General features: G+C 42.0%; 2 protein-coding genes across 13 annotated transcripts in view; both read right to left on the bottom strand.

The window, feature by feature from the left end:
• LOC143933542 (uncharacterized) overlaps window positions 1-27,555 on the bottom strand; it is a 297,764-nt gene that overhangs the window by 67,352 nt on the left and 202,857 nt on the right. The window lies entirely within an intron of this gene.
• LOC143933545 (sushi, nidogen and EGF-like domain-containing protein 1) lies at window positions 568-25,429 on the bottom strand. Its single transcript, XM_077456471.1, has 7 exons — window positions 25,246-25,429; window positions 17,086-17,161; window positions 15,747-15,868; window positions 6,982-7,263; window positions 5,275-5,388; window positions 2,405-2,533; window positions 568-2,316 (listed from the first exon to the last, which is right to left on the bottom strand). The coding sequence occupies exons 2-7, from the start codon at window positions 17,123-17,125 to the stop codon at window positions 2,290-2,292; spliced, it is 714 nt and encodes a 237-aa protein (XP_077312597.1). The 5' UTR covers window positions 17,126-17,161; window positions 25,246-25,429; the 3' UTR covers window positions 568-2,289.

Genomic DNA, 27,555 nt, shown 5'->3' with positions numbered 1-27,555 from the left:
AAAAGCAACAGGAAGAGCTTGTGGCGTATATTGACTGATTGATGATGCAAATGATAACAGACCATTATTATTCACCTGTGAAGGAGAAAATTGAGAAGAAAACTGTTTTAACCATATGTAGCAATGTAGAATTTGTGAGGAATTGTACCTATTTATCTAAAGTAAGAAATGGGTGTATGACCGGAGAACAATATTTCATTGGGTGAAGCCTAATTTTGAATTGATGGTTGTTTCAGGATTTAATGTGTCAATAAAAGAGATTTTCAATAAATGGTATACTTACATAGAGATAAGAGTAATTTCTCCCAAATAGTGGGATGCCCCTGGACGGAAATATTTTTGGAGATCCTCCATCATCTGACTTTGGATTGATAATGTCAATTGAAGATCCATATGGGTAGAGGAGATCTGACGAAAAGAACAATCATAACTTACTTCACCATTGAAGAAAATATCTAAGGCTGGGTTCACACCTATGCGAATTGAGTGTGGATTTCGCCCCATCCAATTCGCATGACAGGAGATTGTGACCAGCTCTCTATGGAGCCCGGTTCACATACAGCTACATTTTAAATACAATTACTATTTTGTGCCAAATTTCCTTTGATAGTAAAAAAGAAAATTGAGAAATCCATGACAATTTACCCCCAAATGAAAGCCCGATTTATGCTTAGCAAACAAAAACAAAGAATAATTCACCCGGATACACTAAGTAGTTGTGATGATATGTGCAGTTTTACTAACACATGTCAAAGTTGCAAAACTGTTCGGGGCATTAATATTTGTTTTACCTTCATCATGAAGGTGTTAAAAACATTTTTTGTGGAGTTGGATTTAATAAAATCAACAGTGATTTTTTATTTATTTTTTTCAAATTCATGTTTTAACCAAGTTCCATCTTGAAGGGTACAAATCTTATCTTAGCAAAATAGAAAAGAAAGCATTTGGAAATAATACATTTTTTCCGCTCATTCAGAAAAGATGTATGTCTTTAAACTGTATTAGAAAAAGTTACCATGTAACTTGCACGTCTAATGCAGGCATGGTGGGGGGTCCTGTCCTGTCTACCCAGACTTCATGTCTGAACAAGGGTCTGGTTGGAATTTCAAGGGGAACTCACATTTTTTAAGTGGCAGTCAACATTTAAAAAGTAAAAAAAATATTCCATGCATGCAGCCTAGGGGGGCAGGAAAAGCAGGGCAGTGAGTGTGCACCCACTCTCTTCTGGTAAAAATCAGGCCACATGCCTTTCAACATTGTGGGGGTTACCTTGAAAGGGAGAGCAGTGAAGCCTTCCTTCTTTGCAAAGTGACTTGTCCCAATGTAAAGGGACAAGGGCTGCTTCCCCACATTCAGTCCCTCAAAAAACGATGTGGAGGTTTGAGGGGGGAACATAAAAGAATCTTGAAACCCCTTTATAAGGGAACCCCAGATATCAGCCCCCATCCCTGCGGGCAGGGGCGGACTGACAACTCATGGGGCCCCCGGGCAATAGGAGATTATGGGGCCCCCAAGCAGTCAGAGATTATGGGGCCACGTAGTATACACAAACACACACACAGTATACACGTACATGTACACACAGTATACACAGACATGTTTCTAATGGCTGAGAAGGTACTGGAGAGTTGGGGCAACTATAATCTCAGGATTTTTAGACCAAAAGGATGTCGGTAAGGGACATTTCAGAGACAGATGTAAAAAAACCACAGATTTTTACATACTGTCCCTGGTTTTACTGAGGCTGGCAACCTTGATGGGGGCCCTCGGGCAGTGCCCGAGTGGCCGAATGCTCAGTCCTCCCCTGCCTGCTGGATGAGAATAGGAGTACATTAGTACCCCTTATCTTATTTTCTAAAAAAAATTATTTCAATACACAGACACCTTGAAAAATTCTTTTAATACAAAAATACGAAAAATAATGTCCCCCTGATGTAACTCTATGATCATTCATGTCATCCAATTCTGCAAATATATTGTCAATCAAATGACCCACCACCCAACAATGTTTCCCTGGCACCACCACAATATTCCCTGCCACCATGATAACCTGCGACTGACGATGTTTCCCTGCCACAATCCCAACACAAATGACAAATTCCCTGGTGCTGCAGTTATGTAACCACAGCTCAATATCAATGTGATAAAGAATGCAAATAGAAAATATAGAAAATAGCACTTGGAAAGTAAATATTCTTTTCCACCCATTGAAAAAGGTTGTAGTTCTCCATACTGCATTATTATAGTTACTGTGTGCTCTGGTGGTATTAAAAGTTGTATTTTGTCCAGTTACCACTGTTGCAGTAGAACTTTAACCTACCGTAGAGAAAAAACTTTATTAAAAAAACTACATTTAACAACGATGTTTCTTACCTATTTTTATTATAGGTGACCCAACCTCTACCTGGTCAACTCTGAACACCCAACGTCCTGGAAAGTTGACATTACTTGTGTGAGTTATGTTGATTATGTCAGCAGTTAAAGATCCTGGGATTTCAAATTTCAGTTCCGTAAATCCACCACTACCTCCGGCCTAGAGAAAAATGATGTTCTGTTCATTTATTTCTATACATATATATATATTGTATGGCTTATATGAGCTTGATGGACATCCTATCCTGAAACCATGGGTGCTAAAATGGAGTTAGCCATCCTTTGTGGCTATAACAGCCTCCACTCTTCTGGGAAGGCTTTACACCAGATTTTGGAGTGTGTCTGTGGGAATCTGTGCCCATTAAGCCAAAAGAGCATTTGTGGCCTCTAAGGCTAAATTTGAAGGAGAAGATTGGGCTTGGTCGGTAATCCAATTTTTATCCCTAAACTATGCAGTAGGGTTGGGGTCAGGGCTTTGTACAATGCACCTGAGTTCCTACACAACAAACTCATCAGACCTTGTCTTTATGGAGCTGGCTTTGTACACAGAAAGGTTTCTTCACAGTAAAAGCTGTGAAAATGTGGAATAGACTGCCTCCAGAGGTGGTTCTGGCAAACTCAGTCGATTGCTTTAAGAAAGGCCTGGATTCTTTCCTAAATGTACACAATATAACTGAGTACTAACATTTATAGGTAAAGTTGATCCAGGGAAAATCTGATTGCCTTTCGGGGGATCAGGAAGGAATTTTTTTCCCCTGCTGTAGAAAATTGGAGAATGCTCTGCTGGGGTTTTTTGCCTTCCTCTGGATCAACTGTGGGTGTAGGTTTGTGTATATGGGGTTATATTTTTATTTAATTTTTTTGGTTGAACTTGATAGACTTGTATCTTTTTCCAACCTGACTAACTATATAACTATGTAACACAGGGGTACAGTCATGCTGGAACAGAAAAGGGTCTTTATGAAGCTGGGACCACAAGGCTAGAAGAGCACAATTGGTGTAGCATTAACAAGACCCTTCAATGGAAACACCCAAACATAATCACTTTTACGGGAGTTGACATACTTTTGGCCATATAGTGTATATATAGAAACATAGTGGCATTCAGCTGAGTTCAACATTGTTCTTTTAAGTATCCATAACCACTTCCCGACCGGCGCACACACATATACGTCGGCAGAATGGCACGGTCAGGCAAATGGGCGTCCAGGTGCGTCCCTTTAAATTTGCCGCCATGCCATCACGCACGCGCTGGTCGGAACCTCCGTAAGTCCGATCGCGGGACCCACAGACTCAATCGCCGTGGGTATACCCGCAATCATCTTACGGGGAGGAACAACGGGGAGGTTCTAAAGTAAACAAGCATCTCCCCGTTCTGCCTAGCAACAGTGACACTGATCTCTGCTCCCTAGGATTGGAGCAGAGATCAATGATGTGTACAACACAGCCACGCCCCCCACAGTTAGCAAAACACCCCTAGGACACCCTTAACCCCTACACTGCCACCGGGTGGTTAAACCCTTCACTGCCGGTGTCATTTACAAAGGAATCAGTGCATTTTTATAGCACTAATTGCTGTATAAATGCCAATGGTCCCAAAAATGTGTCAAAAATGTCTGATGTGTCCGCCATAATGTCGCAGTCACAATAAAAATCCCTGTTCGCCACCATTACTAGTAAAAAAAAAAATATATATTAATAAAAATGCCATAAAACTATCCCCTATTTTGTAAACGCTATAACTTTTGCGCAAACCAATTAATAATCGCTGATTGCAATTTTTTTTACCAAAAATATGTAGAAGAATACATATCGACCAAAACTGAGGAAAAAATGTTTTTTTATATATTTTTGGGGGATATTTATTATAGAAAAAAAAGTAAAACATAATGCGTTTTTTTCAAAATTGTTGCTCTTTTTTTGTTTATAGCGCAAAAAAATAAAAAACCGCAGAGGTGATCAAATACCACCAAAAGAAAGCTCTATTTGTGGGAAAAAAGGACATCAATTTTGTCAGTTAAAGTGACGCAGTGCCGAATTACAAAAAGTGGTCTGGCCTTAAGCCAGTATAATGGTCCGGTCTGAAAGTGGATAATCATGATTGTTCTTAACCCTTTAATCAAGTTATAATGCTATATACCAGTTACTCTATATTGGTTCTCAATTCCTGTCCCCAGGACCCACTAACAGGACAGATTTTAAGTATTACCTAGGGGAGATGTAGATTAGAATACGGCAATCACTGTGCAGCAAATGATATCACCTGTAATTTATTTCAGTTATCTTTCAAACCTTGTCTGTTAGTGGGCCCCGAGGACAAGAGTTGAGAACCACTGCTCTATAGAGTTTCATTGAGGTTCCCAGACATCATCAAACTAGTGCGGGGCCTTTAGGCTGAGTTCACACTGCTGCGGGGGGAGATCCGGATGTGATTCGCACCGCAAATCACATCCGATCTCTGTAGCGATGCGAGTTCAGCCATACAGATAGTATGGCTGAATTCGCATCGCTCCCGCAGCAAACTCGCACAGGACCCTTTTTTTGGTCCGCAACAGAATCGGATCGCATGGGGGTTCACACCATGCGATCCGATTCCTGTGCGAGTCGGCAGATCGCACTGCGATATGCGGACGGATCTGGGGGTGTCATTAACATATCATTGACACTCCCAGCCGTCCGCATAGGGCAGTGTGAACTGCCGGCGGGAGTAATGCGATGCGGGAAAACGCCGCGGATTCGCGGCGTTCCCGCATCGCAGCGGTGTGAACCCGGCCTTAAGGTCCAAGCTCTGTGCACAGTAGAATAGAATTATCTATGGGTGTACTCATGGGATACCGGGGTTGCAGCTAATACAGCCAATAATATAAGGGTAAGCAAATGAATGATGGGAAAAATGCATACCAATGCAGGAGGACCTTCATTTTCTTTGCCCGTTGGCCACTGAATATCACCATAATTAAACATGATGAATGTTGAGTTCTCATCTGTGCTCAGAACAGTTTGAAATGTGTTTGTCTAAAAATGAAAACAAATGGTGGATTTCTTTACTGATTTGTTAGCTAGCGGTTAGGTATAAGGAGTATCAGTTGTTAGTGGTTAGGCAGTAGAGAAGGAGAAATAGTGATAAGTACGGTAGGTACTGAGTAGGTATTTGAGGAGAAGTAGTAGCAGCTAGTTAGCATGTAGCGGAAAAAAAGAGGTGCAGGGTATTTGGGACTTTACATGAGGCAACAAATGGATAGGTTCATCTGCCTCCATCCCTATTATGTGGAAAAAATTGGGACTTTACATGACGCACAGCTTAAGAGCATAAAAAGGTAGAATCATAACAGAAATATGAAAAAATAAATATTTTGATAAAAATTTATAAAAAATATATACTGTACTTACAATTGCTCCTGATGAGTGGGGGTTCCCACGAAACGCGTAGAGCCTTTGCCTTATGCTCCATCTTCAAATCATGTGATCTAGACACTCAGTAATAAGTGACATGATTTTCAATATTATTGTTCATTAATGCAGATTTATTCTTATTTCTACATGATTGTTGTTGTCTATGAATAGTATAATTGCACTACCGTGTACCAATGTTTCTATTACCCATATGTTTTTAATTATACCATCATCAATTCAACCATATTGTTTATGAATTAGTATATTTTTTATTAATTTTTATCAATATATTTATTTTTCATATTTCTGTTATGAATTATGCTAACATCATGTAAATATGTTGTCTAGATTGTATCAAATTATATTACGTTATTCTTTTGAGTTAATGCTCATGTTTCCGGAGTCCATGATCATGTGATTCTACCTTTTTATGTTCTTAAGCTGTGCTTCATGTAAAGTCCCAATTTTTCACCTTGATTTGTTAGCTAATAGAAACATTGGTACGCGGTAGTGCAATTATACTATTCATAGACAACAACAATCATGTAGAAATAAGAATAAATATGCATTAATGAACAATAATAGACACAAAAACGTTTGGAGGTAAGGGACTTTTGCGGCACCAAATATTGAAATAAAAAAAAAATAAAAATGAACAATAATATTGAAAATCATGTCACTTATTACGGAGTCTCAAGATCACATGATTTGAAGATGGAGCATAAGGCAAAGGCTCTACGCGTTTCGTGGGAACCCCCACTCATCAGGAGCAATTGCAAGTACAGTACAGTATATATTTTTTATAAAATTTTATCAATATATTTATTTTTCATATTTCTGTTATGATTCTACCTTTTTATGCTCTTAAGCTGTGCTTCATGTAAAGTCCCAATTTTTCGCCTTGTTGCAATTTTTTCCACATAGTTAGCATGTAGTTAATAGATGATAGATTAGTAGTAGTTAGTGAGCAGTGAGTAAGTTGAAGATTACTTTCATTCGTAGTGGATTAGCTGGTAGTTAGTAGATGGTAGAGGAGGAGCAGCATTAGCTTGTATGTATTAAAGTAGAAGAAGTAATATTTAGTGGGTACAGAGTAGCTAGTTGAGGAGAAAAAGTTAGATGAGTAGCAGTTAGTTAGCAGATAGTTAATAGATAGTAGATTCTAAATTTAGTTGCCACAGTAGTTCACTTTCCCTATACCAATATAATACACACCTTGTTTGTTTGGTTATGGTTATATGAAACCTTGTCCCATGTTGCCACAAGAACCCATTTTGGTGAAAAGGAAACACCTGGGAAATAGCTGGAAATGTCATTTCTTGTCAAATTAAGAAGCTCTGAATCATTGCTGAGACGGTAATATACCTCCCCCAAGATTTCATTATTTATATCAGCCCAAAACGGAGCTAAGAATGGCCCCACTGTGGCATTGGTTAAATGCAGCACGCTGCTATTCCCAAGCTCTACATCAAATGACAAAAGACCATTGTTGTTCACCTATGATAGGAAAAAAAAACTTGGATTATTATTTTCCTTACTGTGTCACATGGTATAATCACATACAGAGTTTGATCTTTTTTTTTTTTTTTTTGGTGGTTCGGTTTCCCAAAAAGCTCAGGCTGCCTCTGCCTTATACAGTATTTGCTTCTGCAAAGTATAAGCCCTTGTACACACGGTCGGAGATTTCGACAACCAAATCCGTCGAATTTGTCCGTCGGATCTTGTCCGAAACTGTTGCATACACACGGTCGGACTAAGTTATCGAAAAATCCAATCATTCAGAACGTGATGACGTAATTTCGTTACGATGGGACTACATTCAGGCTAGTAGCCAATAGCTTTGATGTAGGAATTTGATCTGAGCATGCGTGGCACTTGGTCCGATCAAAATGTTCTACACATGATTGGATTAGGTCCGACCGGCCCAGTTGGTCAGGAAATATTTCCAACATGTTGGAAAATTGGGTCCGACGGATATTCGGACGGAATCAGTCCGATGCATACCACACACAGTCGGATTATCCGACGACACGGTCCGATAGGACACATTCCGACGGATTCTCGGACCGTGTGTACAAGGCTTAAGAACTATCCAACTTTAGTGGATTTATAGGGGGTTTATGTATTTTTTTTCTTTCTTTTTTTGGCTGGATTTAAAAATAAAAAGGTAAGAAAAAAATTGGTGTTCAAATAAATATAGTATATATATATAATTATTGAATATGAAAATGGTATGTTCCAATTTTCTGCCAGCAGGTGCAGGTCAAGCCACAAATCCTTTTAGACATTTAAAGAAAACTTTCGAATATATATTTATAACACACAGACCGGTCTTGTAGTTTTGTCCCCCGGTTCTATTCCCTATTCGGTGCATGGCAGCCAAGCACACATCAGCTCCACAATCTCACAACACAATGATCACGCAATGGGTGTCCTTTTTGAAGTTTAATGCTTAAAATTTAGTGTAAAGTGTAAGAGAAGACACTCTCTGGTTATAACTAGACCCTCCAGGGTGGGCCCATTTTTGGAATAGCAGCAAATGGACACACAACTCAAGCGTATTCTCAATTTCTAGAGCAGTCCTAAGCCAGCAACTCTGTAACACTCACCCAGATGATTAAACTGCAACAGGCACTAGGACCTCTCTCTCTCAGACCTTTACTCACTGTGTCCTTGTGGGCTATAATGCCTCCTTCCAATACCCAGCAGACCCCTCTAACCGTTAGACCCCAGGCCAGATCATCAGTGGACTCCCTCCAAATTGACTTTAGAGATTGGCCTCCCAGTTCACCCTCAGCTGGTACCTAAATGAACCCCTTCGAGAAAAGAAGGCCCCTCAACTCTCCCTGAGCTGGGACCTCAATGAACCTCTTTTGAGAAAGCAGGCCACTTAACTCTCCCTGAGCTGGGACCTCAATTAACCCCTTTGAAAAAGTAGGCCCTCCAGCTCTCCCTGAGCTGGAACCTCAATGGACCCCTTTGAGAAAGCAGGCTGCTCAACTCTCCCTGAGCTGGGACCTCAATGAACCCCTTTGAGAAAGCAGGCCACTCAACTCTCCCTGAGTTGAGACCTCAATGAACCCCTTTGAGAAAAGAAGGCCCCTCAACTCTCCCTGAGCTGAGACCTCAATGAACCCCTTTGAGAAAAGATGGCCCCTCAACTCTCCCTGAGCTGGGACCTCAATGAACCCCTTTGAGAAAGCAGGCCACTCAACTCTCCCTGAGCTGAGACCTCAATGAACCCCTTTGAGAAAGCAGGCCACTCAACTCTCCCTGAGTTGAGACCTCAATGAACCCCTTTGAGAAAAGAAGGCCCCTCAACTCTCCCTGAGCTGGGACATCAATGAACCTCTTTGAGAAAGCAGGCCGCTTAACTCTCCCTGAACTGGGACCTCAATGAACCCCTTTGAAAAAGTAGGCCCTCTAGCTCTCCCTGAGCTGGAACCTCATTGACACTCCTGCAGACTTCAGCTATCTTTCACAGGAGGTCAGCAGCCTTTCAGACTGGGTCTTCTCCTCCAGGACAAGGGCCTTGCTGGTTCAGGACCCAGCCTATTTATACACACCTCAGCCCCCTACTGTCCATTCTCTCTCCCAGAGATTTGCTGAAGCTGTGTAATTATGCAAGTCCAGGGCCTGACTCGTCCAGCCTACTAGATTCCACTAGAAGGCAGGGGAAAATAGTTAACCCTGTATGAAACAAAAAAAGCTGCTCAAGGTGAGTGAGTCTACAGTTAATCCCCACACACACACACTAGTCAGGTGCTAGCCCAGCTCACATGCTGTGTATCATAAAGCAATGTTTCCAGACAGCTGCACTTCCAAAGATCCTCTTTGTTGAAACTTCATGTGGCAAGTGGTTAACAGATGGAGCAGGGGACAAAGTGGTAGACGCATTTCATGCAAGTGTTAGCGCTTAGTTATTAGTCAGGTCATAGTCAGGTAATGACTAACATTTGCACGAAATGCGTCTACCTCTTTGTCCCCTGCTCCATCTGTTAACTACTTGTCACATTAAGTTTGAATAAAGAGGATCTTTGGAAGTGCAGCCACCCGGAATCATTGCTTTATGATAGTTAACCCTGTTAAGACTCAGCAAGACTCAGACCAGCCAAAAGCAATCACACTCTGCTCCACTGGCTACAGAGGAGCCACAAGCAAAATTTACCTCATCATCCCTAGCGACCTCACCAGGAGGGTGCTACATATTGAAAGATGGGGAATTAAAATGATCAATTTCTAAAACGTTATACATTTTCATTTTTCATTATCTAAATTATTCCCTAATGCATGTGCAGGTTTTTGAAGTACGCAATATGACCAAAAACACCTGACCTTATATGATCTTGTAGGACATTCTATTCCAAAATCATGGACATTAATATGGAGTCCCCCCACCTCCTTTGCAGCCTTTGCAGCTATAACATTTTCTTCTGGGTAGGCTTTCCACAAGCGTTTGGGCTTCTGTGAGAATTTGTGCCCATCCAGCCAAAAGAGCATTTGTGAGGTTGTTGGATGAGAAAACCTGGGTAACAATTGGTGTATCAAATAAGGTCAGGGCTGCAGTCCAGTGCACATGACTTAGTTCCCATATACTGCTGTGGGTTAAAGTGGTTGTAAACCCTTACAACCAACTTTGACCCACAGGTAAGCCTAGATTAAGGCTTACCTGTAGGTCCAAGAAATATCTCCTAAACCTACACAGTTTAGGAGATATTTGCCGAAAGACAGCGGCGAGCAGGCGCAGTGAGCGCGCCGCTGCCAACGGCGATATGGTGGTGGCTCCCGTGCGCATGCGCGGGAGTGACGTCATCGCGGCTTCGCCGAATGACAGCCGCGGAGCAGCAAGACCCACCGAGAAGATGGATGCGCCATACTACAGGGGACAGCGGTGACTTCGCTGGCTCCTGTGTCAGGTAAGTGACACACAATGGGCTACTATGCGATGCACAGTAGTCCATTATGCTTTACCTTTGCAGGGAATCAAAGAGGAAGTAAACTCATCAGGGTTTACTTCCTCTTTAAGGGCGCTCCTTTGATCACTTTGGCCACCAGAGACAGGGGACTGCTGTTAGTGGCAACCGGTAACTGGGTATCATGATCACTATGATTGGTCAGCCATTTAAGACTGCTTGCTTAGTATTGTGAAGCTGTGATTGGCTTGCAGCTATCACATGGTACCAGGCTACCTGTACTATGTCATTAGCTGTAGCCAATCGTAGCATGTCAACAGTAACTAAACTGTCATGAATGTTAACCAATTCATGGCAGCTAAAACTGTACTTCACTGTTAAAAGCAATAACACTGTAAAAGAAAAAAAACGTCCCCAATTACACTCCCCACAGAGTAGTCCATTTTCGCTAGGGTGACACTGGACTACTCTTGTGACAGAATGAAAAAAAAAAATATTAAGAAAGGAAAAAAATATATATATATAAAAAGACCTAAATGTTTAAAAACAAAATTAAATATTATTTTTTTTTTTTTTACATATTATCGCCAGTCAGTATCCCTGATTACTGCCATACCAATTATACAGTATGATGATGCCGTATTGCACTGGTGGCAGCATATAAAATAATTTTTTATTAAATTTTTTCATTTTCCAAAATGTTATGCCGAAAAATTATAATTTAAGAAACTCGCCATGCCTCTTATTAAATACCTCATAATGTCTTTTTTTTTTTAATTTTAAATTTTTTTCAAAAAGGGGTCATTAGGTGATATTTGTACTGTCCTGACATTTTAGTGCTTCAAGAAATTAGATAGGCCATCAGTACATCAGGATAGATCAACTTTAAAATATACAGCATATACCATAGTACGTAGACTCTGTAGCTTTCACAAAAAAACAATTAATATACTCTTATTTGAATTTTTTTTATTTTTTTTTTATTTTTTTTTTACCAAAGACATGTAGCAGAATGAATTTGGGCATAAATGTGTAAAAAAAAATTGGATTTGATTTTTTTTTGGATATGTTTTATAGCAGAAAGTAGAAAATTTCATTTTTTGTCAATATTTTTATTTATATTTTTCGTTTATATAATAATAAAAATAATAATAATAAAAAAAAAGTGGTGATCAAATACCACCAAAAGAAAGCTTTGTTTGTGTGAAAAATTTGCTTTAAGTTTCATTTGGGTACAGTTTTGCATGACTGGGCGATTGCCAGATTAAGTAGCGCAGTGCTGAATAGCAAAAAATGGTCTGGTCATGACAGAGTTAAAATCTTCTGTAGGTCAAGTGGTTAAAGGCATATCTCGGTGTCGGAATGAATGAACCCTTTTAGGCACGCACAGGGGTTACGTCAAAGATGTGGGCGCTGGCAAGGGAATGACGGGAGGTGATTATATCTGTGCTTTAAGTTTACAAAATAAAATCTGATGACAAAACAGTAAATGTATTTGCAGCAGACACCAAAGGTTGTCAACAGTGAGTTATGTTGTGAATGCAATCTATGCCTTCCCTTCATTCTTGCATAGTTGTACCGGCTCCTCTTCTGAAATGGCTTACTCTGAGTTCGCTGCACACTGTGAGCTTCTTGCAATGTGCATTAGAAGCTGCAACAAGTCAGATAAAGCCCCGCCCACCCCCTCTATCACCAATAGATAGATTCATGCATCGCATAAATCTATCCATGGCCGCTGCTGCCACCCCCTATTCAGACGCCCGGTCCCTTTTTGGGTGCCAGGAATGAATTACAGTCACGGGTGGGGGGGGGGGGGGATTTTGAAGCACCTGATTAGAGCCATAGGCTCCAATAGGCGTCAAAAAAGGTGACCTGCGAGCACTATGCTGGGCGCTCACAGGTCACAGGAAATATTCGCTTTCCTAACACTAAACCGTCTCTCTGCCAATCAGCTGCTCAGATCTGTTACCCATCACCTGATTGGCTGAAACGACAGGCGTTATGATTGGACACCAGGCGTCCAATCATAGCAGAGGACAGGAAGAGAGGACGGGAGAAGACTTTGAGGAGCTGTCCCACTGAGACATGTAAGTGCAAACGGCGGGCTAGCAGGGGACAGACTGGCAGCGTTTGATGGGGCACAGTGGGAGCAATTGATGGGCACAGTGGGAGCAATTGATGGGCACAATGGCTGCGTTTGATGGCACAGTGGCGGCAATTTATGGGCACAGTGGCTGCGTTTGAAGGCACAGTGGCGGTGTTTGATGGCACAGTGGTGGCAATTGATGGGCACAGTGGCTGCATTTAATGGTACAGTGGCTGCATTTGATGGCACCGTGGCTGCGTTTGATGGCACAGTGGCGGCAATTGATGGGCACAGGGGCTGCGTTAGATGGCACAGTGGCTGCGCTTGATGGCACAGTGGCTGCGTTTGATGGCACAGTGGCTGCGTTTGATGGCACAGTGGTGGCAATTGATGGGCACAGTGGCTGTGTTTGATGGCTCAGTGGCTGAGTTTGATGGGCACAGTGGCTGCGCTTGATGGCACAGTGGCTGCATTTGATGGGCACAGTGGCTGCATTTGATGGCACAGTGGCAGCAATTGATGGGCACAGTGGCTGTGTTTGATGGGCACAGTTGCTGCGCTTGATGGCACAGTGGCTGCATTTTATGGCACAGTGGATGCGTTTGATGGCACAGTGGTGGCAATTGATGGGGACAGTGGCTGCATTTGATGGCACAGTGGCTGCATTTGATGGCACAGTGGCTGCGTTTGATGGCACAGTGGTGGCAATTGATGGGCACAGTGGCTGCGTTTGATGGCACAGTGACGGCAATTCATGGGCACAGTGGCTGCATTTGATGGCACAGTGTCGGCAATTGATGGGCACAGTGGCTGCGATTGATGGCACAGTGAGGCTGCAATTGATGGGGTTTTTTCAGAATTTGCTCCCCCCCAAAAAATTTTGAGCACCAGCCTCCACTGTTATCTAGTAATTTCCTCCCCAGCCTGACTGTCCCTGCCCACCCCTTTTATTCATTGGATTTAAATGATTTCAGTCGTGGTGGAGGCTCGGCATTACATGTAGGCATTGTCTAGTGCAATCTGCATGCAAATGCTCACTGCCCCAGACTGACTTCTATCATTAAGGCATTTTGACATTTTTATAACTCCTCTAAAGAGCCAGCCCACTGCTATCATAAGGGCCAAAGGCTCTGGAGAGGAATCCTGAGGCCAGGGGCTGTGTGATATTTTTGGAAAGGTTTGTACAGAACCTTGCCGGCCTCTCCCACCAGCAAGCACAGAAACCCAGAATTGACATCACTGGGTCTAAAATAATGTACAGTGGTGTGAAAAAGTGTTTCCCCCCTTCCTCATTTCCTGTTCCTTTGCATGTTTGTCACACTTAAGTGTTTCGGAACATCAAACCAATTTAAACAATAGTCAAGGACAACACAAGTAAACACAAAATGCAATTTGTAAATGAAGGTGTTTATTATTAAAGGTGAAAAAAAATCCAAACCATCATGGCCCTGTGTGAAAAAGTGATTGCCCCCTAAACCTAATAACTGGTTGGGCCACCCTTAGCAGCAACAACTGCAACCAAGCGTTTGCGATAACGTGCAATGAGGCTTTTACAGCGTCCTGGAGGAATTTTGGCCCACTCATCTTTGCAGAATTGTCCTAATTCAGTTACATTGGAGGGTTTTCGAGCATGAACGGCCTTTTTAAGGTCATACCACAACATCTCAATAGGATTCAGGTCAGGACTTTGGCTAGGCCACTCCAAAGTCTTCATTTTGTTTTTCTTCAGCCATTCGGTGGTGGACTTGCTGGTGTGTTTAGGATCATTGTCCTGCTGCAGAACCCAAGTTCGTTTCAGCTTGAGTACACGAACAGATGGTCGGACATTCTCCTTCAGGATCTCTTGGTAGACAGCAGAATTCATAGTTCCTTTTATCACGGCAAGTCTTCCAGGTCCTGAAGCAGCAAAACAGCCCCAGACCATCACACTACCACCACCATATTTTACTGTTGGTATAATGTTCTTTTTATGAAATGCAGTGTTCCTTCTACGCCAGATATACTTGAACACACACCTTCCAAAGAGTTCCACTTTTGTCTCATCGGTCCACAGAATGTTGTCCCAAAAGTCTTGGGGATCATCAAGATGTGTTGTGGAGAAATTGAGACGAGCTTTGATGTTCTTTTTGCTCAGCAGTGGTTTTCTCCTTGGAACTCTGCCATGCAGGCCATTTTTGCCCAGTCTTTTCCTGATGGTGGAGACATGAACGCTGACCTTAACTGAGGCAAGTGAGGCCTGCAGTTCCTTGGACGTTGTTGTGGGGTCTTTTGTGACCTCTTGGATGAGTCGTCGCTGCGCTCTTGGGGTAATTTTGGGCGGCCGGCCACTCCTGGGAAGGTTCACCACTGTTCCATGTCTTCGCCATTTGTGGATAATGGCTCTCACTGTGGTTCGCTGGATTCCCAAAGCTTTGGAAATGGCTTTATAACCCTTTCCAGACTGATAGATCTCAATTACTTTCTTTCTCAATTGTTCCTGAATTTCTTTGGGTCTCGGCATGATGTGTAGCTTTTAAGGATCTTCTGGTGGACCTTACTGTGTCAAGCAGCTCCTATTTAAGTGATGCCTTGATTGTGAACAGGTGTGGCAATAATCAGGCCTGGGTGTGGCTAGAGAAATTGAACTCAGGTGTGGACAACCACAGTTATAGTATGTTTTAACAAGGGGGGCAATCACTTTTTCACACAGGGCCATGATGGTTTGGATTTTTTTTCACCTTTAATAATAAACACCTTCATTTACAAATTGCATTTTGTGTTTACTTGTGTTGTCCTTGACTATTGTTTAAATTGGTTTGATGTTCCGAAACACTTAAGTGTGACAAACATGCAAAGGAACAGGAAATGAGGAAGGGGGCAAACACTTTTTCACACCACTGTATGAAAGAAAATGTAACTTACATGTTGATGAGTGGCAGGGAGAAACCAGGGGCCACTACATATAAGCAGAATTAACGACAGCTTTAAATAGTACAACTCACATATATAGAAGAATAATTTTCCCCAAAATAAGGAACAGTGAAGGGTATTGGTGGTGACACCCCATCATCACTTTTTGGGGTAACATTGTCAATTGAGGGTCCATATGGATAGAGAAGACCATCTGGACAAAAAAGACAAAAAAGATAAAGTCACTCATTCAATAATCAATTTATTTCAGCTGTTTAGATATTTATTTATCTATATACAGAGCCTTGAAAGAGTATTCATACCCGTTGAAATTTTCCACATTTTGTCATCTTACAACCAAAAACTTAAATGTATTTTATTGGGATTTTATCTGATAGACCAACACAAAGTGCCACATAATTGTGAAGTGGGAGGAAAATGATAAATGGTTTTCAACATTTTTTACAAATAAATATGTGCAAAGTGTGGCATGCATTTGTAGAATCACCTTTCCTGGTGCCTCCATGACAGCATACCAATGGTTGATGGAACCGTTTGTTCGGAAAGTCCGTCGGAACTCCGCTGAAAAGTCTGTCGGGAAGACCGTCGGACCTAGTCTGCCGGAAAAGTCTGGTCGTGTGTACGCGGCATAATAGAAATGTTGTATAGGATGTAGCAGTAATACAGTGGTGGTAGTTGTATCAAAATAAGTTGGAGTAGTGTGATTCCACGTACACACGACCGGACTTTCCGGCAGACTAGGTCCGACGGTCTTCCCAACGGACTTTTCAGTGGAGTTCCGACGAACTTTCCAAACGAATGGTCTTGGCCACACGCAATCACACCAAAGTCCGACGCATTTGAACGTGATGACGTACGACTGGACTAGAATAAGAAAGTTCATAGCCAGTAGCCAATAGCTGCCCTAGCGTCGATTTTCATCCATCAGACCAGCATATAGACAAACTGATTTTTACACCAGACTCGAGTCCATCAGAAAGATTTGAAACATGTTCTAAATCTAAAGTCCGTCTGATTTTTCGACAGCAAAGGTCCGATGAAGCCCACACACACGATCGAATTGTCTGACGGATTCGTTTCCGTCGGACCTTTGCTTTTGAAAAGTCCGGCCGTGTGTACACAGCATCAGTATAGTACGATTAGTATTATCAGTAATAGCACCTGAATTGTTTTTTTCTAGTTTAAATTCTTGATGATCTGATCTTTCACAGCTCAAAGTAAAGACCAGTTTTCTCATGTAGCCATTTCTTTTAGCACAATATTATTTAATTTTTGAAGACAACTATTTAAAGTTACCATGCAGTTATCTCTCCCCCATAGTATTTCACAATGGATACATAAATATAGAATCCTGATATCATGACTGAAGTCCTCTACCAAATTATAGAAAAGACCATAAGAACATCTCACCAGTGTGAAAGAACAGGAAGATGATGCAGATATTCCTCATTTTCCACCTTTGAACGTTCCCAACAGACTTCCTTCCCTGAAAAACAAAAAAACACCATGAGACTTATTCCTTTTTTTATATATAAATATACAAAACGTTTTTTATTTTTTTCCATATGCTTTTTTCTTTTAAAATTGGGGTGAAATACACAGTATATCTATCTATCTATCCATAATATATATATATATATATATATTGTGGCAGAGCGTTGCCCTGCCAGGGTCTAGAAGAAGGATGTGACCCAGAATTCTCAACCAGACGGGTTGAGGGGCTCCAGGGAGCGTGTATCATGAAGCGGAAACTGGCCTTTCAGTTTCCTCAGTGTTTTCTAAAGTCCATTTTGGGACCTGGAGCTCAGGGATTTCTGAGAGATCCGGGTGGGATGCAATCCCTAGTCCTGGGTTCTGATTTTGAGAATAGCCAGCATACTGATTGGTCAGGTGTGTGCTGGGCTTTTAGTACTGACCATGGTTCTGGGCTCTAGGCTTGTGCAATTCGTTTCGTAACAAATGGAAATGCATCCGAATGTCCGAATAAAAAAATAACAAATTACAACAAATACGAAAGAAATATAATGAATGAATTCGAATGAATTCGACATGATTCGAAATTATTTCCACTGCATTTGAAATGATTTCAACATGATTCAACATTATTTCAACCGCATTCGAAAATATTTTGTGACCCGACTTTAGGACCATGTATCTCGGGGTCACTTGGTGCTAGACACTTTAAATGTGGATATGTTGTAGTGCTAGTATTATTGTGTTTGCATACCAAATTTGGGGTTTCTAGCTATAAGTAACCCCAAGATATGTGGCCCCAAAATCAGGTCGCAAAATGTTATTAGTTCTTAGAGCAGAGAATAACATTTTGCAACCCGATTTTGGGGCCACATATCTCAGGATCACTTATAGCTAGAAACCCCAAATTTGGTATGCAAACACAATAGTACTAGCACTACAACATATCCAATTTGGAGTTTCTAGCACCAAGTGACCCCGAGATACATGGCCCTAAAGTCGGGTCACAAAATATTTTCGAATGTGGTTGAAATAATGTTTAATCATGTTGAAATCATTTCGAATGTGGTTGAAATAATGTCGAATCATGTTGAAATCATTTAGAATCCGGTAGAAATATTTTCGAATTTGGTTGAAATATTTTTGAATGTGGCCGATTTTTCGAATTCGGTAGAAAACTAAACGAAATCCGAAAACGAATTTAAGGAAGTTAACGAATATAACTAAACGAAATTAATGAATTAACAAATTAAAACGAAACTAAACTAAACAATTTTTTTCCTTTTGCACATGTCTACTGGGCTCCACCCCAGCAGACAGGAAGTCTGAGTATCAGGAGTCAGGAGGGCTCCATGGGGGAACTAAAGGAGGATTCCAAGGTGGATGGGAGCTGTCTCCGGTTCAGGAGAGACCCATTGAACTTCGAGCATTCCAGGGGAGGACTCTTCAGAATAACACCACGTACGGGTTGGTTTTCTTAACAAGAGCCTGAAAGGGCTGAAGTGACCGAGAGAATCCGGTCTTGTGGATATCGCCAAGCTGGCTGAAAGATCCAGGTATCCTACAAGTGTTCTACAGTTTAGTTTCCCTACATGTTGCGCAACAACGTCGGTGATAGAGACTTTTTTCCTGAGTAAGCACCTTGTTGGCTGCTAGGCCTTGTGAGAGAGGGACTGTCCAACCTGCGTGTTCATCCAGCTGCGAATGGCTATTCTCTGGATGCAGTCAAAGTAAGCAAGTTCCTTTAACGTTTATAGTCTTTGACATTGAGAATACCTGAACCTCCTTCCCAACCCTCTGATCCCAAATTAAAAGACTGTTAATTGATTTGAACCATATTTACGCTGCTATTTATATTTATGCTGCTATTTACCAAAGCAAGACAATTCAAATTGAAGTGCCACACCACTGCTAAGAGGTCCAGATCAAACTTTATTGCAATAAAAGTCTAGGCAGGACAATATGTATTTTGAGGGTCCAAGAGAGCCCCCTTCATCAGGGCAAGAAATAACTTAAGGACATCTCCATATCCCCCCCCAATATCAATACTATATACCCTCCATGGGGTCAAATTGAAAACCAAATAGCCAATAGTATTCAAAGTATCAAAATTAAAATACAAAATTTCGGGGACATGGCCTTAAACTATAAGGAGCAATGTTCCAAACGAATCTTAGCCCTTGTACACACGGTCGGAGATTCCGACAACCAAATCCGTCGGATTTTGTCCATCGGATTTTGTCCGAAACTGTTGTATACACACGGTCGGACAAAGTTGTCAGAAAATCCGACGTGATGACGTTTTCGTTACGACGGGACTACGTTCACGCTAAACTTCCCTACCAGCTGTACACGCCACGTTAGAGCACTTTAATCGAGTCTCCTACTACAAAGTCAACACCTCTAAATCAAATCTGTTAGCCATGAATATAGAGGAAAAAATACAAACATCCTTGGCTACACAATTCCCATACCCCTGGGCAGACAAGCCTATTCAGTACTTGGGCATTCAAGTAACGACACCTAGTTCCTCCTTATTTAAAATAAACTATGTACCTCTCCTCACCTCCCTCCAACAAGACTTAAACAGACTGAAAAATTTCCATCTATCCTGGATGGGCAGACTGGCAGCATATAAAATGACTATTCTTCCAAAGCTCTTATATTTCTTTAGAGCCCTCCCGATCCCTATTCCTGCAACCTTTTTTAAAACGGTTCAGGCTCAACTCAATAAATTTGTATGGGCAGATAAAAAGCCACGATGCTCCCAGTCTTCCTTGTCTAGAAAAAGGAAATTTGGAGGAATGGGATTACCCAGTCTAAGCCCTTGTACACACGGTCGGAGATTCCGACAACCAAATTCCGTTGGATTTTGTCCGACGGATTTTGTCCAAAACTGTTGCATACACACGGTTGGGCAAAGTTGTCGGAAATTCCGACGTGATGACGTAATTTCGTTACGATGGGACTACGTTCAGGCTAGTAGCCAATAGCTTTGGTGTAGGAATTTGATCTGAGCATGCGTGGCACTTTTTCCGATCGGATTTCTCTACACAAGGGCTTAGAGAGTTTTTTTTCTTTTATTGAAAGAGTAGTTATTGTGTGGAATGGACTGCCAGCAGAGGTATAGAGTTAGTCAACAGTAGAAGAATGTAACATACTAGGGGCTAAATCTGTACTCAGGCAAGAGGTGAAAACAGAAGAAAATATAATTAAGAAGAGTCAGCTTCACTATTCATGGGGTTTTTTTGTACAAGGAAGTAGTCGCAAAAAATGTATTATAAACCAGTTCCACCAGCTGACAAACCAAAAGCATTTCTCGGAATGTCTTTGCTTTAAATATTAGTTATGTCATTGCATAGTTAGTCAGGTTCAAAAAAAAGACATCTAGTTCAAACATAAAAAATAAACGAATAAAATAAAATATATAATACAATCCCATATACAAAATCCTATATACCCACAGTTGATCCAGAGGAAGACGAACCCCCCACCCCAGCAGAGTATGATCCAATTTGCTACAGCAGGGGAAAAAAATTCCTTCCTGATCCCAGAGAGGCAAACGGACTTTCCTTGGATCAACTTTACCTATAAATGTCAGTACCCAGTTATATTATGTACATTTAGGAAAGAATCCAGGCTTTTCTTAAAGCAATCTACTGAGCTGGCCAAAGCCACCTCTGAAGGGAGTCTATTCCACATTTTCACAGCTCCTATGCCACGTACACACGATCGGAATATTGGTGGGAAAAAGCTATGATGGTTTTTCCGATGGGATTCCGCTCAAGCTGTCTTGCATACACACGGTCACACCAAATTCCGACCTTCAAGAACGCGGTGACGTACAGCGCATACGACAGAACTAGAAAACGGTAGTTCAATAGCCAGTGTGCCACCCTTTGGGCTCTTTCTGCTATTCGTGTGTTTATCTTGTGTTAGTAGAAGTTTGGTGAGAGACGATTCACGCTTTTCAGACTCGTGCTAATTCCGATCGTTTTACTGCTGTTCAGTTTGTGCTTATGGGTGTGTATCTGGTTTTCAGTGCGTGTGGTCAGTTTGTATCTGTTTTTCAGTGCGTTCTTGTCCGCTCATTACTGATTTTCAGCTCGCTCTTCACAGGCCTTGCTTCAGTGCGTTTGGTTAGTTCGTTTTGACCAACCAACCGTTTTGCGGTTACGTACTCATCGTAGAGTTCGTGCTGTGTGGGGGCTTGGTGTTGGGGTTCTTACTTTGACCCAGTCCATGAACAGGATGGGGAGGAGTTCATGTACCAAGAATTGGTTACTCCAGCGTGACCAATTCTCTCATATGCCTTTGCTGCGGCAGATCCAGGAGAATAACCCTGATAATTTCAGAAATTTTCTCTAGATGGCGAACCCCATTTTTTACCATTTTTTGGCTTTGCTCAGCCCTTATATTAGCAGGCAGGACACCTGCCTGCGGCAAGCCATCACTCCCAAGCAGAAGCTAGTCGCCACCTTGCAGTACTTGGCGACAGGGAGAAGTCTACAGGACCTCAAGTTCTCTACAGGCATCGCCCCCCAGGTTCTGGGGATCATTATTTCAGAGACCTGTTCTGCTATTATTCAGGTCCTGCAGAAGGACTATATTAGAGTAAGTTTTATCCTTTAACATCACATTCTATATATTTAATGTTTTGTATTTATTTCATCATTCCATAATTAACCTGATTGTAATATGCTGCGCATGTCCTCTTTGTCCTCATGCATGCTGGAATCTTTTAATGCTCTTTTTTGACCTACATGCATATTTTCCTTCACTAACCTCCCAAGCATGCTATCCTGGGCCCATACATACCTAGCCTAGTCACTTAACAATGTATTTTGCCAGCTCCATTGTACTGATTTACCCTAAACACCCCCTATAATGTGTACAAATGTTATTGTTGTCCTTAAATTCGTGCAGAGTGTCAGAGGCTTTTTTTTGGCTCCCAAACTCATTTAAACCCCCCTCCCCTAAAATTTTGTCAATGGGCCATCAGAGAGGGTGAGGAATCTGATAAGTGGACCTTAGATTTTTGTCTCTAAATATGTTTGTGTCTAATCTGCTTGCATTGTTTTTGTTTTGACTCCACAGTTTCCTTTCAAACGTCACAGGAATGGCAGACTGTGGCATCCCACTTGCCAATCGTTGGGACTTTCCCAACTGTGGAGGGGCAATAGATGGGAAGCACGTCCATATCATCCCACACCACATTCGGGGTCATACTATTTTAACTATAAGGGGTTTCATAGTATCGTGTTGATGGCGGTGGTGCCGGCGACATACGAGTTTCTCTATGTGGACATGGGGAAGAATGGCCGGATGTCGGATGGTAGAGTCTTTGCCCAGACCGAGTTCTACGGACGTCTCTAGAGCGGTGGCTTGGGATTGCCACCTGTGGAAGAGAACGTCGAAGGACTTCCGTATGTTTTTATTGCTGATGAAGCATTTGGTCTGGGCAATCACGTGATGAGGCTATTCCCCCAGAGGACCCTCACCCCAGAGAAGAGGGTTTTTAATTACCGGCTGGCCTGAGCCCGAAGAGTCGTGGAGAATACCTTTGGGATAATGACCAGCCGGTTCCGCCTACTTTTAATGGCAATCAACCTGGCGGAGTACAAACTGAACCACATTGTTTTATGCTGCTGCATCCTGCACAACTTTTTAAAATGAAATGCTGCAAATTATACAGCCTCAGTTGTAGTACCACAGCCTGAGGACATACATGACATCTGCTACTGTCCCTGATCTCTGGGAGTCCTGGACAAGATTGTGCTTCCCATTATATGGACTTCTCAAGCTACCAATTTTATTTTCTAAATAGTTGATGTCTGCCCTGGGGTAGAAAGGCCCCGCAAATTCCAGCAGTTTCTCCAGTGTTGCCTTCTTTATTTTGTTATCAGACAGAATAAATTGAGATTTTTTTTTTCAGAAAATACTTGCCTATGTGTTTTTCTTCAAATAGGACAGTTTGTGAGTAGGCAGGTACATTTCAAAAATACAATGTCAATTTAACAAGGGACACCAACACCAACCAATGTTGTTGTGTAAACTTGACACACACAAAAAAAAATAATGCAGATGACTAGAAAATAATTTTAAAATATTTAAAAAAAATGGTGTTCTTGATTAAAGAACAAAAAAAAAAAAAGACAATACAAAAAAATTCCAAACATTATTATGGAGATCTGGATTCAGCCAGCAAATGTCCGATGGAGCATACACACGGTGGCATTTTCCAACCAAAAGCTCTCATCGGTCTTTTGCTGGCTGAATTTCCGATCGTGCGCACGCGGCATTATTGTGAAGAAACCTTTGATCATATCCCCCTTAACCTCCTCTTCTCAAGAGGGAATAAATTCAGTTCCTCTAATCTTTCCTCATAGCTGAGTTCCTCCATGCCTCTTATCAGTTTGGTTGCCCTTCTCTAAACTTTCTCCAGTTCCCCGATGTCCTTTTTGAGAACTGGTGTCCAAAACCGAACTGCATATTCCAGGTGAGGTCTTACTAATGATTTGTACAGGGGGGCAAAATGATATCTCTCTCTCTGGAGTCCATACCTCTCTTAATACAAGAAAGGACTTTGCTCACTTTGGAAACCGCAGCTTGGCATTGCATGTTATTATTGAACCTATGATCTACCAAAACCCCTAGATCCTTCTCCACCATTGATTCCCCCAGTTGTACTCCCCCTAGTATGTATGATGCATGCATATTCTTAGCCCCCAAGTGCATAACTTTACATTTATCAACATTAAACCTCATCTGTCACATAGTCGCCCATGTGCATATGTCCAAGCCCCTAACTTTACTTCCGTAAGGTATACAGCATGAATCAATCAAAGATGGCAGTCTTTAGATGTTCCCTCTTGATTTAATAAATGAGTCCTTCGCTAGTAACCTCGATATGTGGGGGTTTAAGCATAAAAGAAAAAAATGCCCATAGCGTAATCCCATTTAAAAGGGGTTTAGTGTGACAGACAAAAATAGATACACTCACTTTAAAAAAAAAAAAAAAGTAACAAATGGCAACCATCCATGAGCACCGAACTCATATGCTTCCATCCAATCCTGGTAATACCTAGTGTTCAAGTCCCTTCCCTAATAATCTCGGTATTTGGGTTTAAACATAGGAAAGAAAGGTTCCCATAGTGTAATTCCATTTTGGAAGATTTATTGTGACAAACAAGATAAATAAACTCACGTTTTTTTAAAATAGAAAACGGCAACAATCCAAAGGGATTGGATCAATAGGTATCACCGAGAGTTGACAGAAGGAATACGAGAGCGGCGCTCGTGGATTGTTAGCCCTTGTACACACGGTCAGACATTCTGACAACCAAATCCGTGGGATTTTGTCCAACGGATTTTGTCCGAAACTGTTGCATACACACGGTTGGACAAAGTTGTCGGAAAATCCGATTGTACATAACGTTACGACGGGACTACGTTCAGGCTAGTAGCCAATAGCTTTGGTCTAGGAACTTGATCTGAGCATGCGTGGCACTTTGTCCGTCGGAGTAGGCTACACATGATCGGTAAAAAAGGATATCAGGGAACTGGAGAAAGTGCAGAGAAGGGCAACCAAACTGATAAAAGGCATGGAGGAGTTCAGCTATGAGGAAAGATTACAGGAACTGAATCTATTACCTCTTCAGAAGAGGAGATCAAGCGATATGTCCGATCGGAGCATTTTGGCGGAAAATTTTACGGACAATTTGGAAAACTTGGTCCGTCGGATACTCCGATGGAAACAGTCTGATGGAGACCACACACAGTCAGATTATCCAACAACACGGTCCGATAGGACACATTCCGTCGGAATCTCCGACCGTGTGTACAAGAGCTAACAGTTTACTATTTAAAAAAAACGAGATTATTTATCTTGTTCGTCACAATAAATCTTTCTAAATGGGATTACGTATTACTGTATTACGGGATTACGTATTAAGGGATTACTGTAAATTTATATTAAAATTATTAAAAATAAATGATTAAATTATTATAAATTATTATTAAATTAAATTTATATGATATCACATTTGTATATTCGGAAAAAATATACATTGGTATATAACGAACATGAAAAGTTACCTTTAATAGGTGGGTTCTGTGTGCATTCCTTCAGCCCAGAGTATACTGTGACTTTGTATCCCTTTTTTTTTTCTTCCTCCTTGTCTCTGCTCACCTAGAGCACCACTGACTTATCTATAGTCACAGCCTACCAATTGGAATGTAAAGCAGTTTGGAATGAAAAAAATGCTGAATAGTTGAGAACTAACCCAGTAACAACACATCTGAAAGAACTCACTGAACCAACAAGAATACAACAACAATTGCATTGTGTGAGTGCTGCCGGCACTGGGGGGCTACAGATCATTGAGGGAACAATGAATGCCAACATGTACTGTGACATACCCAAGCGGAGCATGATCCCCTCCCTTCAGAGACTGGGCCGCAGGGCAGTATTCCAACATGATAACCACCCCAAACACACCTCCAAGACCACCACTGCCTTGGTAAAGTAGCGAATAAAGGCGATGAACTAGCCAACAACAATTAATTAACTCATTTGGACTGAAATACTGAACATCAGGACCTACAATAGGTACCAAGCAAGTTACAGTGGTGAACTCGGGGGCTACTGGGAGAGCTCATAGGGTAAAGGTCTGTAGCCCTTTAGGAAAAATGTGTTCTTCTTTTAAATGCTTTTAGTAGTGCTATAACTGACTGGTGACAGGATTCTTTCTTGAGGATTTCTTCTAAACTATAATAGGTTCTTTTTATGTGTTTTGGCAATTTGTTTCATTCAGCCATTTTCCTTCCCGGTGTCATGTGACTCGTTAGTGTTACATGGTCTCAGGTGTGAATGGGGAGCAGGTGTTTTAAATTTGGTGTTATCGCTCTCACTCTCTCATACTGGTCACTGGACACACCTCATGGCAAAGAAGGATCTGAAGGATCTGAGGATCTGAAAAAAAGAATTGCTGCTCTACACAAAGATGGCCACTAAAGAGCCACAAAATGCATTGATGGTGTTTTAACCTGTTTTCTTGATCAATAAATTATTTACCTCCCTGAAAAATCCACTTGGAAGCACCTTTTTTTTATTGATTGGGCACCTCTGCTGGCTGGCCACATACTCAGGGCTGGGACAAGGAAGGGGGGGGCAGGAGGGAATGCTGCCCCGGGCACCTGTAACATTTGAGGTGGAAGTGTCAAAGTAATTTGTGCTGAGGATAAGAGTAGCTGGGAGATGGTTATTTCCAGTTGAGGGATGGAGGGGGTGGCGGAGGATTTGAGCTATCGCGCTAGAAAGGGATTTGGGGCGGGGGGGGGGGGTTGTGCTGGGGGAGGGAATTTGGGTGGTAGCAGGTACAATTTGTTCTATTGGGGTAATTTTGAGAAATGTGCTAGGAGGGTGATTTGTTCTGGGGGTTGGGGGGAGGGAAATTACTTGGAGAGGGAATTGGGGGGGGGGGGGGGGTTGTGTAAGCCCTTGTACACACGGTCAGATAATCTGTTGGAATGCATCTTATCGGACCGTGTCGTCAGATAATCCGACTGTGTGTGGTCTGCATTGGACTGATTCCGTCCGAATCTCCGTCCGACCCAATTTTCCAACATGTTGGAAATATTTCCCGACCAACTGGGCCGGACGGACCTAATCCGATCATGTGTAGAGCATTTTCATCGGACCAAGTGCCACGCATGCTCAGATCAAATTCCTACATCAAAGCTATTGGCTACTAGCCTGAATGTAGTCCCATCGTAACGAAATAACGTCATCACGTTCTGAAAGATCTGATTTTTCGACAACTTGGCCCGACCGTGTGTATGCAACAGTTTCGGCCACAATCCGTCTGACTAAATCCGACGGGCAAAATCTGACGGATTTGGTTGGCAAAATCTCCAACCGTGTGTACGTGGGCTTAGAAGGGGTAAGTTGGGGGGGAATTTTGAGGGGGAGGATTTGTGCTAGGAGGGAGAATTTGAGGGTTATGGGGGTAAGATTTGTGCTATGAGGGGACTTTTTTGAGGTGTTTGAAAGGGAGATTAGGGGGAGGATTTGTGCAAAGGGGGGATGATGGGGGCATTTGTGCTAGGGGGAAATTTGGGGGGATGATTTGTGCTAGGAGGGGGAATTTGGGGGTAATGAGTGTAAAATTTGTTCTAAGAGGAGAAATTTGGGGGTGATGGGAGTAAGATTATTTCTAAGAGGGGAAATTTGGGGGAGGGAGTATGTTAGAAGGGGTGATTGGGGGGGGTTATGCTAGAAGAGAGAATTTGGGAGGTTGTACTAGAAGAGCGATTTGGGTGGGGGGGATTTGTGCTAGGAGCAGACATTGAGGAGGTGTTAGAAAAGGGGATTAGGGGGATGAGCTGAGCTAGGGGGATGATAGG

Source organism: Lithobates pipiens, unplaced genomic scaffold (genome assembly GCF_037356315.1).
Source record: "Lithobates pipiens isolate NorthernLeopardFrog02 unplaced genomic scaffold, aLitPip1_a1.2 Scaffold_27, whole genome shotgun sequence".
In the NCBI taxonomy this organism is placed as follows: domain Eukaryota; kingdom Metazoa; phylum Chordata; class Amphibia; order Anura; family Ranidae; genus Lithobates; species Lithobates pipiens.
This window is presented reverse-complemented; position numbering and strand designations above follow the sequence as displayed.

Excerpts from the sequence above, each read along its gene's own strand:
- LOC143933545 (XM_077456471.1), bottom strand. The coding sequence starts at position 17,125 with ATGAGGAATATCTGCATCATCTTCCTGTTCTTTCACACTG. Across the intron at positions 2,534-5,274 it reads ATGAAGGTCCTCCTGCATTG|GCCGGAGGTAGTGGTGGATT; the intron begins GTATGCATTTTT and ends ATTTTTCTCTAG. Across the intron at positions 2,317-2,404 it reads GGGTGTTCAGAGTTGACCAG|GTTAAAGTTCTACTGCAACA; the intron begins GTAGAGGTTGGG and ends TCTCTACGGTAG.